Consider the following 12,993-nt stretch of genomic DNA (forward strand, 5'->3'; position numbering starts at 1 on the left):
GCCAACCAATAACAGTGTCACACAATGCCTCTCAGCTATAAAAGAAATTCTCTAAGAGTTAATAATATAACAGTGAATAGTGGAAAAAAAAAACTCCAGTAAAATGTTGCAGTATTGCTGTTGATAAAATGCCCTTGTACAGGTCCTTGGTGGGGCCTCACCTGGCATACGGTGCTCAGTTCTGGAGCCTATATCTAAAAAAGGATAGACAGAATAGAGGTGGTCCAGAAAAGAGCAACCAAAATGGTGCAGGGTCTGTATCGTAAAACTTACAAGGAGAGGCTAAAGGATCTGAATATGTATACCCTAGAAGAGAAGAGGTATAGCAGATTCAGATACCTAAAAGGTTTTAATGATGCATGAACTTTAAACCTTTTCCATTGGAAAGAAAATAGAACTAGGAGTCGAAAAATGAAACTGAAAGGGGGATGACTCAGGGCCAATGTTAGGAAATATTTCTTAACAGAGAGGGTGGAGGATGCCTGAAATGCCTTTCCAGAAGAGAAGTATAGACAAAAACAGCCAAAGAATTCAAAGCAACATGGGATAAACACTGTGGGGCAGATTTTAAAACATGCGCGCAGGCACAGATTTGTTCGCGCAACCCGGCGCAAACAAATCCATGCCCGATTTTATAACATGCGCGCGCTGCCGCGCCCACATTATAAAATCCAGGGTCGGCGCACGCAAGGGGCTGCACAATTGTTCAACTTGCGCGCGCCGAGCCGCACAGGCTGCCTCCATTCCCTCCGAGGCCGCTCCAAAATCGGAGGAGCCTCGGAGGGAACTTTTCTACCGCTCCCCCCCCCACCTTCTCCTCCCTTCCCCTATCTAACCCACCCCTCCAGACCTAACTAGATCCCCCCTACCTTTGTTTCAGAAGTTACGCCTGCTGGCGCACCATCCCCAGGCACAGGCCGCTGTGCCGGAGGACTCGGGACCGCCCCCGGACCGCACCCGAACCTCTGCCATGCCCCCGGACCACCCCCGGACCCCCGGGCCACCGCCACACCCCCAGACCCGCCCCTTCTTCGAAGCCCCGGGACATACATGCATCCCGGGGCTTGCGCACGCTGCTGAGGCTATGCAAGATAGGCTCGGAGTGCGCAGGGGCAGCTTGGGGCAGCTTTTATGGGGTTACACGCGTATCTTATGCACGTAACCCTTTGAAAATCTACTCCTGTGGATCTCTAAAGGCTGGAGGATGGAAATGAAGAAAAGGGTGCGGGGGCGGGGGGGGGGGGTAACTTGCTGATGCAGCAGGTACTATCCTTAGCAGAAGGCATGGAGATTACTACCCTCAACCAAGATGCCTTGATGCTTTAAATGCAACTGCAACATTGCTCCCTGCTTAGATGGCAGGAAGGAATTGGATTCAGATAGCAACCAAGAGCCCCGACTTTTATGGTCTGGGATTCTGATACGCAGACATAAGGGAAAAAGCACAGGACTGCTTCTATGGCCAAGCCCATAAGCAATGCACATCAAGCAGCACTGTCTGAATTTTCAAGAAGGCTCCATCACCCAGTAAAAATGTTGCTAGCTGCAATTTTTATGTTATCATAAAGCTAGCTTAAATTTTTATGGGTTATCATAAGACTTGGGGATAACTGCAGGGAGCAGCAGTTACTACCCTTAAGAGAAGCATAGGAGTAATCTGCACAGAGTGGCAGTTACTACCATAAGAAGCTTGCTGGGCAGACTGGATGGACCATTTGGTCCTTTTATGCCATCATTACTATGTTACTATGTATGTTAATTAAACTATCAAACAGAAGATGCACAGGGGGCACTGAAAACTGTGTTAGTGAGACCTTATAAAATGAAGAGCTTTTCTTGCAAAATAATGTATATATCAGATTATCTGATACCACCTTCATAATTTATATCAAGAGAGTTCCAATATCCAGCCTATAAGATGATATGAGTGCTTACATGTGCCGTATGATAAATCATTATTAGGTTCCTGCAGCCCCACAAACCACTCAGTTCCAGAGGCATCGGAAATACCTTCTGCCCTGCCAGCAGATGCAATGAAGAGGTCTTGCTGATGAGGAATTCTACCGCATGAGGCAATCTCTTATCAAAGCTGGACTTCTGAAAATATTCAGCCAATGCATCACTTTGTTTAACCAAGCAGCTCAAATAGTTACCTAGGATACTAAATGTACAGTAGAGCAGTAAGGCAATTACATAATGGTAAACACTCAAATAGGGATGTGCACTGATTTTTTTTTGTATTTTCGTTATAGGTCGTTATCTGTTTGATTTCGTTTAAAAATGGTTTGGGAGGTGTTTATTTCGGGTTTTCCTGATTTTGGAGTTAGTGCGCATTAACGGTGTGACTTGTCATCCCACACACACACCAGGCTGCCTCTCTCTCACCAATCACCACCCCAAGCAGTCTTTCTCCCACATCATCCCATACAGTCACCCCAGTCACTCCCTCCTTACCAGTCACCCCCACACACCAGAATGCCTTTCTCTCACCACTCACCAACTAGTCTCTCTCCCACCTGTCACCCCAGTTACTTTCCCTCTCACCAGTCACCTCCCCACACACCAGGCTGCCTCTCTCACCAGTCACCCAATTTACTCCCTCTCACCACTCACCACTCCAACTTCTCTCCCACCTATCACTATATACAGTCACCCCAGTCACTCTCCCTCTCACTAGCCACCCCCTCCCCATACACACCAGGCTGCCTTTCTCTCACCAGTCATCGCCCTAACCAGTCTCCCTCTCACCTGTCACCCCATACATTCATCCTAGTCACTTCCCCTCTTACCAGTTACTGCCCTCTCACCCAAACACACAGACAGAAACCAAGGGAATTAAAAGAATGCATTTCTTAAAATGCCAGGGCCCCTTTCCTAAAATACAAAGGGATTGGCAAATTTTAAAATATGCATTTGCATTACATGCTTTTTCTTATTCTGACTAGAACTTGATGATATTATTATATCATGTGTTTGTTTACATTTGTTACCAGGCAATGGCCATCCCCCACAAATACCACCTTGCAACCTTGGCAACACAATCAAGTAACTAAGGAGACAGCCAATGGGATTACAGAACCATATGTCTAGCTAAAGTCTGCTCGCTAATTGATACCTTTTAACTTATTGGTAACATTTCTATTTAGTGTGCACTAATTAGAATATCCAGTTAGTGCACACTAAGTCCTCTTAGTGCTCACTAACACGAAATACTAATTTTTCTGAAATTTTGTCTTTTTTTTTTTTCATTTCGTGGTGCTCCTGAAACAAAACAAAGTAGACAATTGTGTTGCCATTGTCTATTCATTGAAAATGAATGCACATCCTTAGTAAACTGGAAATCCCTTCTTACCCACTGCTTCTTCCGGGGTCCAATAGCCAGATGAGTCGCAGACACGAGGTGAGGATGCTTCGTGCACATACTGGTGGAAGCTTCCATCTTCAGTGCAATCTCCACACAGAGTCCCTGGGTCCCTAGAAGAGACAAAAGCAGACCTGTGCTATCAGATTCAAATGTAACCAAAGCTTCAATAAGGTCAGGATAGGCATTAACTTAGACTTTCATTCACAGCTGAGAACCATGTAAATCAATTCTTTACTAAGGAAGTTTGAATTTTTACTAGAAACAGATTTTTTTTTTAATTTCTATTTTTTACTATTTTGGATACTTTTAATAGCCTGCCCAGGCTTTATTGGTTTGTTCTCAAAATATAACCATAGGGAAGTCAATTCTCGCAAACATTTCTTGGGGGTAAAACAGTGTTTTACGTGCAGAAACAGTCTCTTTGAAAATTGTCCATTCTCGCTGTATGTAAAAGTGCATGTGCAGTGCCACTCTTATGTGCAGGGAGAGGAAGCACTCCTTGGCGTGTGCACTTAGGTGCACAATTTCACTGCCAAAAGTGCCCACACAAATAGCAGGTGTAGATCTGCGCACGTACACTTTCTCATCCAGTGTTCAAAGGGAATGTTTAACCTTTGAAAATTGACAAAGTCTGCAGGTAAAAAGTACCTGCAGATTTTGCACTCCTACGCACAGTTTGATAGTTGCTTCATGAAGTCTGTCCCATGTCCAAAAAAGTAAAAGATAAGAAATTAAATATATATATTCTGGAGAAGCACAGCAAGTTATGACAAGCATTTAAAAACCTCAAGGAGGTCATTTCTAAAGGATTTACTCACTTAAAAATGGGTTTTACCTGTGTAAATGCACTTTGTCTGTGTAAGTGGGCTTTGAAAATTCCTACAATATATACCATTGATTTGTGAAAAGGTTTTACCCACATAGGGACGGTAACTTGAAAGCATCGCATGGGCGCACATGTACATGTGTATGCAGGCTCACGCCAAAGGACGTGGCCATATTATAACATACGCGTGTATATGTGCACATGGTATAGAATAGGCTGTACGCATGTACACGTGCATACAATTTTGTATGGATGCACACAAATGCATGCAAATGAGGCCTGTACCACCTTAGTGGGGATTTTTGGTAGACATATGCACCGATGCAATTGTGACTTTCCCCAGTTTGTTCCCAGTTCACCCAGGTAAAGGATAGGACTTCCTAACTCCTCTAATTAGCCTCCCTTTTACCCTGATAGCCCCTACCTTTAATACCCCGCTGACCAGCCTATTTTTTTTTTGTTCCTGGACTTACATGTCATCCATAGTAGAAGTAAAATTACGTGGTAGTGGACCCTGGCACGCACTTGTGCACATAAATATGTGCAGATTTCAGTGAGAAATCTAGGAATGGCCATGCCCCCTAGACTACGCCCATACCCCACCCCTTTTTTTCCCCCAATATATCTTTATTGAGATATACAGCAAAAGACAAACAAACCACACAACACAAAAAACTGACTAGTATACCTACAAACATTTTCACCCACCCCTCTCCCTCCCCAGAGTAATACCTTGGCCGTGGCCTTTCTTAGAATGGGTTTTTCAAGATTTTATCAACTCCACTTCTAGAACCTTGTACTCTTTTGAAGAATGCAAATATAGATTGGGTTTTGGAATTGATGAACTTATGTTGCAAGAATGCTATCTTTCAAATCCCAAGATGTCTAACAATGTTAGTCTTGGGGAATTACAATTAATAATTTCCCATTGAATTGTGTTCTCACCATTGCGAGCACACAAAATGAGGTTGATTGAAATGGATCCCACCCCTTTTTTCCAAAAAACCTTTTGTGTGCATACTGGGAGATATGTGCACTCGCACATTTTTTAAAATCCGTGCAGTATGCGCTGGCCCATACTTCTGCGTGTATCTCCCGGCTTTGGCATGCATAAGGCTTTTAAAATTCACCCTTAAGTGCATTTGATGCAGGTAAATGGCTTTTGAAAACTGCTACAATAGTAAGTTATATTTATATGCATAATTCCTCTGAAAATTCATCTGCCTGGGTATAGAAAGTGCACAAGACATAAGCAGTTCTCTGTGGAAAAGAAGTTCTAGAACAAGGGGCTGTGAGATGAGATGAGTCTGAAAAGGTATAAATTCAGAAACAAAATAAGGAAGTATTTATTAACAAAAAAGGTTGCGGATACATGGAACATTTGCCAGCTTGCAGGACATACCCATGAAATGGTGCACTCGCCACCCAATGCCACAACAGCAGGCCTCATTTGTGTAACATAGATGCTACCATCCTCGCACCAGCCTTGCTCTCCTTAGGCATGCGTGCCAACCACCCAGACTCAAAGGGCCCTAAGCAGGAAACAGGATGCAGCGCCCTTGGATGATGTCATAGGCTTCAGTCCTTACAAGGGCCTTTCAGACATCCAGACCTCGTCTTAGCACAGGTTCTCCTACATTCTCTGCAGTGCATGTTGCTAGCGTTTCTGATCCTTGTTCCATCTTCCAGCCTTGTCTCATCTTCCCGTCCAGATTCATCTCATTACCCGGTCCAGACTCAACCAGCCTGTCTTCCTTGTTCCTCTTCTTATTCTCTCCTGTGTGTCCACATCTCCCTTGGCTTGCTGCTCCAGACCTGACCTCTTGCTTGGATCTGACCGTATTTGCTTGTCACCTGGACCTGGTCTCTAGCCTGGACCCAAGTACTCTTGCTTGCTGCTTGCCCTGACCTTGGCTCTCCTATGACTTTCATAAGCCTGCTGTCTACTTTGTGTCTGATGTGTCTCTGTAATCTAGCCACCACTGCTTCTCTAGGGACCCCCCCTAAGTCCTTCCAGAATCCAAGGGCCCAACCTGCGGAGGAGATGGCTGGTAAAGGTGAAGATCCAGACTGCCCCACTACAGGGCACATTCACCAGCTGCTGGCATAGGCCTTGGGGGCTCACCCTAGAATCTCTTTCAACTGTGCTGCAGCACTAAGGGATCACACACCCTGTTATAGGAATAGCCTCACAGTAGAGGTGATATGGACAAAAACAGAGTTCAAAAAGGTATGTTTATACTGCTTGTAGTTTATACTGGTAGTTTACACTGCTTGTGCTTTGAAAAGCTAGAAGAGGAGAAGGTCTATACATATGCAAGTGAACAGGACTGGGTTTGAGAAGGCCTATAGAAATACGAGTGATTTGAAGAGTCTGGATGACTTGACCCTATTTCCTATTACAGCAAGCTTGAGTCAAAAAAATAATTAAATACATAAGAGGAACTGCTATAGTAGGACTTGCAAAATGTAAGGCCGGAAAAAGAGACAGAGACAGAAACAGATATTCTAGAAGGGAAACGGAGAACACAAGGGGAATAGTGGTACTTACTAATCAGTAAAAACCAGGGGCAGGTGCCAGGGAACATTGCAAAGATAAAACTAGAAATCCAACCACAAAGTTTGCTTAAGACTGAAAAGGACTGCAGAAAAAGAAACAATCTTCCTGCACCAGGATCAGGTCATCAGAAAGATAGAGGAGTAGGAGCAAAAGTGGCCAGCTCAGACCTTGGCATCAATCTATTGGCGAGAATGTGAGCAAGTGTACTGTAAACAGTGATTTTTTTTTTTTTCCAAAACATTACATATGTAAAAATTAGACATACACATAAGTAGCCTCTACTCACTTATTCCATATTTTATAAACATAAAAATATGCACTTATTTTCACTTTTGCGCACATATATGTGTGCATAAGACAGGAGGGGCGGTTTGGGGCGGGGCTAACACTTCACACGTGAGTTGCTATTTTAAAAGACACGCATGTAGATGTTACAATTTACTTGCGTATTTTTTACACCTGCTAGTTATCTGACATAAGTGAAAATAAATGTATTTATTGTGTAGTTCTGACTGGGCGGGAGATCTGGGTGAAGAACTATGAGGGTCTTGATGACCTGGAGGAGAACTGGGCAAACTGGTCTATTTGCAATAGATGGTACACAACATTGAACGCCTGCATTAATGCTTGCATCACCATTAACATTCTTTGGTGCATTGGCCCCTAAGCTTTTTAATTTAACAGGTACAGTACGCCATTTACTTTCAATGCCAAAGCAAGTGGGAGCTGAGGCCGGTGCCCTTGAAGCTGCCTTGTGAGGTTGTTGTGAAACCTATCTCCACCTGTCAGGCACGCATGAGGTTCCCCTTTGTCTTTTCCTCCATATAAAAGACAATCTACACACCTATGAAACATGATTGCAAATCGTGCCATGATATACAGTCATTACCATATCATAAACATTCCTGCCAGAACCCAAAGTGCTGCAAGAAGTGACCTCTTTTTCCCAACCATCCATCTTGGTTGAATTAGGGCAGCAAGAAGAAGAAGAAAAGGGAGGAAAGAGGAGAGTGCAGCAGTGAGAGGTTTCATGTTTTATACTGACCACTTTAAACAATAGGAAGATTCTGGTGGAAGATCTTTAGGTCTACCATGAATTGCTGCAGGAATCTTACACTGGCTCTGTTACTTTAAAATGAGATGCCTGCAGCCGGTCACTAAAGAGATCAGTAGGAATCCACATCTTTCTAATGACACAGCCAACTAAAAAGGGATGCGAATAACATTTTTATGCTGAAATTTCTCATCCTGTTCACTTGAGAGAATGCTGAATCATTCCCAATTTGAATGTTGTAATTTTTACGTGTGCTACATTACATGTAAAATTTCAACATATGGATAATAAATGTATGCTTGCTAGTACTTCAACCCTTTCTTTTTTTCTAAAAATGAAAGCAAACTAGAGGAACCTGATTTCCCCAACCTGGAGTTAAATGTGGCTTCTCTGTTCCTATTGAAAGAACAGGAAATAGTCTATAATTTATCCAGTGATCTGTTATTATTATCACTCAAGTAGAGGCCTATCATTAGGGTGCAAGGAAGTAAAGACATTTTTCATGGTCACACACAATGAGTTAGTGGTAGGGCCATGATTAGAAGCAAAAAAGCCACAGCCACAGGCCTTCGTACTATCATTCTCTTTCTTTCTCAAAATATGTTGCAACCTAGGAGGTCTACATGGAAGTTCCATCCCAGCCTACCTTTCATACAAAGCCCCACTAATTGGAGGCAACCAGTGAATGGTGATGGAATTCAAGCTCTGCTGAATGATTAGAGGTGGCATAGGGATAGGAGCAGGTTTTCGCTTTTGATTCCATCTCTGGTACACAAGATCCAGGTAGCAGTGCATTCGAGACACCTGGTTTTGAGTGAAGCTGTTTGTGCAGTCATCATCTGAGAGAGGGAGAGAAAAAGATGAATAGAGCACATTAAATAGGGTGCTGGTGTTCGCTGTGTATTCCTATCCTGTGACTCCTAGCCTACAATTGAATATCTACCGAATTATGACAAAAAGAGAAAGAGAACAAAACAAAAGATTGGGATGAATGATAGAAAGAAGCAGAAAAAAGGAAGAGTTCAAATGTGATTAACTTGTGGTACAATAGTTTCTTTATTATATAGGCTCTTAGCATGTATTTTGCAAACTGATCTAAGCAGTAATATTATAAAAGGAGAGAAGATGAGACTCGAGCAGTGAGATTTAGGAAGTACTCAAATAGGGTAATTCTCAAAAGCATTTCCAAAGGTAAACCAGTATTTTACCCACAGAAATGGGCTTTTTGAAAGCCAGTGTGTGGCATGTGTATGTCCTGTTCACCTGTAAGTTTACCCAGACTGACTGGAGGCATTCTTGGCGGGGAGTTTGATTAATGCACGTAGTTTTGAAGATTCAAACACGTGCACGTAAATTTTCAGGGGAAACTTGAGTGGACATTTTAATAGGTGTAACTTATGCACTAATTTTCAAAGTGGACTTCTGCTTCAAAAATTGGCATAATTTATGTGCATATTTGCCTGCTAAGTTATGGACGAAGTTTGAAAATTGCCCCCCTCCCCGAAAGAAAAAGTAAAAGGATAATATAAATAAACCTTACAAGGAGCAATTTTCAAACTGACCTCATTGGAACAAACACCATGCAAACTCTATACCCTACCCAGGAGCTTTGCACCAATTGTCAAAGCAGAAATATACACAGACTTTCATTTTCAAACTTGCCACAGATACAAAGCAGGTGCAGTCACTTGCACTTGCTTTCTCTGTGGGTAGATTTTAGCTGAAAAATTATGCTTACATTTTTGAAACTGACATCTAAATGTATACTTCCCCGCCATCTAAATATAACTCTGGGAACATCTCCCCTCAATGTGGCTGAAAAAGACACACTTTGAGGAACAGCACGCAGACATTTCGGCTACAACTAATAGAAGGAAAATTTCAGATAGCCGATTAAATATGGGTAAAAAAAACTTTGTCCCCTAAAACTGGCCACTCCATAAATGTAGGGAGCATCCAAATATCAAAAAATAAATCATCCTCAAATAAGAATAAATAGATAAAATAGGAGGTCTGGTGGCTTGTTTTTCAAGTGTGGAACTATGGATCAAGTTTGACACTGTATGCGACAAGAATACAGTGAGTCTCAGTTCAGTCTTCAAGCAGATGATCTGCAAATCATAAACATATGCACCAAAATCTGGTACAAGTGGCATATCCTGCTGCTCAGCAATGGACCGAGTCAAGCTAAACAACTGTCAAACCTTTGGAAAATTTTATTTTCACATAGAAACATACTGAATGATGATAGATAAAGACCAAAATTGTCCAGCCAGTCTGCCCAGCAAGTTTTTATTTTTATTTAATTTTTTAATTATTACTTTTTAAAGATTAGTAGCAACTGTTGGTCCATGCAGGCTACTCCCAAGACTTTGGTTAAGGGTAGTAGCTTCCAGTTAAGATCATGTTTATAGAGTTTTTTTAATTAGTCTGGTTTTCATTCCATTACTACTAGATCACAATGGTTACTAAAAAATAAAAACTGGAAATGTTTCAACAGACTGAATATCACTTCTGTAATCTAAAATACAATAATCATTTCTTGCTTTTACCAGTATAACTCATGTAGTTGTTGAATGGGGTTCCAGAGAAATGGATCTGGCCACATGTGTCATTGATAGGCTCTGGATCCCTGCAGAGTTTACTTTTCGGAGTGGGTGCGGTGTCAGCGCAGAGGTCCCCAGTCTCCATGGATGGTGCAGTCTCCCTGCAAGGGTCATCACAGGACTCCCTTTCACTCACCCCTTTGAAGACATGGTAGAGTCCCAGTGTATGTCCTACCTCATGGATCATAATATTGGTGTGACCAGGCATGCCATAATAGGATGGATTCAACACCACTCCACCTAGAATAAAACAAAACTATTAGGCTATATGTCTCTTGCAGTACCACCCTCTGCTATATTATGCTATTGACATTTCTCACAAAAAACAACAACAACAACAACAACAACAACAACAACAACAACAAAACAGAACAAAAAAATACTGTGGTACAAAATAATCAAAAATTTCTCAGGCAAAGTCTCTCCAAATGGGCTAGTTTTGAGCCCACTATTTCTCCTCTGAGGTATTTTCATTGATATCTTAATTTTACTAGCAAATCATCCTATGTGTGGGAGAATTCTTTTATCAAACAAATAGTTGAGATTTGCCAGCCAATAAATTACATGAATATTTTCCTGGTTCTTTCATACTCAACATAAGAACATAAGAAATCGCCTTCCTGGGTCAGAGCATGAGTCCATCAAGCCCAGCATCCTGTTTCCAACAGAGGCCAATCCAGGCTACAAGTACCTGGCAATTACCCAAACACTAAGTAGATTCCATGCTACTGATGCCAGTAATAGCAGTGACCATTCCCTAGCGGACTGGGAGGGAACTGGGGGAGGTCCGATTTTGTTGCCGCCCATATTATTTATTTATTTATTTATTTATTTATTTAAGGTTTTTCTATACCGGCATTCATGATAAGATCATATCATGCCGGTTTACATATAACAGGGGGTGCAAAAACTGTTCTTTTAACAAGTGCAACGGAAGCAAAAGTTACAATAAAACAAGGTTGTAGAACTGGGAGAGGAAGGAAATAAGGATAGTAGCGTAAAAATTTACAGAGGTAACTTATTTACATTGTGCAGTGATGTCTCTTTATGGATATTAACATTGTGCAGTGAGGTCTCTCAATGGATATTTGACTCCGGAAAGGCTTGCCTGAATAGCCAAGTCATGGCCAAGTCATGTACCCCCACCCCCCCTCCAGCTTGCACCATCTGCACATGCGCATGCAAATTTTAAAATCCAGCAAGCGCACATGGATGCGTCGATTTTATAACATGCGCGCACCAGCGCACACGTAATAAAATCTGATGGCCATGCATACATGCGTGCCGGATTTTAAAATCTGCACGTGCATGTGCAGACGGTGCACACTGGGGGGCCAAATTTTCCATTAATATGGGCGGCAACGAAATCGGGCCTCCCCCAGTTCCCTCCCAGTCCGCTAGTCTGCTCCCATTAAGGAGCAAACTGGGAGGGAATTTCCCTACCCCCCTTCCTAACCTTCCTTCCCTTTCCCCTCTCCACCCCGTCCCCTAACCCCTACCTATCTACCTGAAATTCTTTTATTTTTCTACTTACTGCTCCTCTGGAGCAGAAGTATTTTCCATGCACCGGCAGCCAGCCGACGCACACTTCCACAGGACACAAAGACCACTTGATCAGTGTCCAAAAATAATACTTTACTGTAAACAACACTGAGCTTGTGGCAGAATAAATATGACTTTCCAGCTCCACAGCTTTCTCATTTCTCTCTCTTGATGTACACGTTCTATGTCCTCTTTCTGTGCAAGAGCCTCTTGACAAGGCCGAGAATCCAGCTACTGTGCTGGATTAGACTGAGCAGTAGTCCCCTTCAGTTAGGGCCCCCTGAATGGGCAAGAAACCCTTCCCAGTTGGCAAAAATCTGTCTCTGCACAGAGAGCAAATTTATCTCTCTCCCCAAGGTTTCGTGAAGATTCCAATTTGGTGTCCTCTCTTAATAAAGATGATTTCTTACAGTTAAGATGGACTGGATCTTGATGGGATTCTTGATGGAACTGCAGATTTCACAGGTTCACTGATGGATAGGAGGAGGGGCAGAAAATACTTCCTGCCAGATCTTGGAAATAAAGCTTTCTTCTGTCCCAAAAAAAGTAAATAACCCTGCAATGGGTCACCATCTCGGATGGGCAGGCCTTCCCTATTCCTGGGCATCTTCAAGACAGGGTTCCCCAATCCCGGTATCTCATAAAGGCCCAGGTGTTCAGTAGGGCTCTTCCCTCGAAAAAGTCCAAAGTATTATTCCCTGGATACCCTCTGTACCTCTGAAGGAGAGCACAGCAGGAATGCCCAGAGCCACTCTGGAGGATCTCAGATGGTCTCCAAGGGTCCAGGCAGGCTTGGAAAAGCTCCAACCTTCCTCTCAAACCTTCAGTTAAGACTGCCCCCAGAGCCCTTTGCAGAGCTGTGCTATAAAACCTCCTGCAGGGGAGGCTTCCAAATTAATGGATTCTCCCCTATTTATCTTTCTAACTGCACTGCTCTATCTGATCCCAGAGCTTATTGGTAACCCAGGAAAGATGCCCAGATTACATTTGGTTTGGGGAGGAAGTTTTCTGCCATCCTTCCTGTGCTGATTTGGGACTTTC

At 42.8% G+C, this 12,993-nt stretch overlaps 1 protein-coding gene across 2 annotated transcripts in view; it reads right to left on the reverse strand.

The window, feature by feature from the left end:
* PAPPA2 (pappalysin 2) overlaps window positions 1–12,993 on the reverse strand; it is a 459,501-nt gene that overhangs the window by 276,839 nt on the left and 169,669 nt on the right. For both annotated transcript variants that reach the window (XM_029618757.1, XM_029618758.1), the window contains 3 exons: window positions 10,357–10,650; window positions 8,451–8,643; window positions 3,353–3,474 (listed from right to left, as the gene is read on the reverse strand). In XM_029618757.1, coding sequence (XP_029474617.1) covers window positions 3,353–3,474; window positions 8,451–8,643; window positions 10,357–10,650 — 609 coding nt within the window. The remainder of the gene's footprint in view (window positions 1–3,352; window positions 3,475–8,450; window positions 8,644–10,356; window positions 10,651–12,993) is intronic.

This window comes from Rhinatrema bivittatum, chromosome 10 (genome assembly GCF_901001135.1).
Source record: "Rhinatrema bivittatum chromosome 10, aRhiBiv1.1, whole genome shotgun sequence".
NCBI lineage: Eukaryota > Metazoa > Chordata > Amphibia > Gymnophiona > Rhinatrematidae > Rhinatrema > Rhinatrema bivittatum.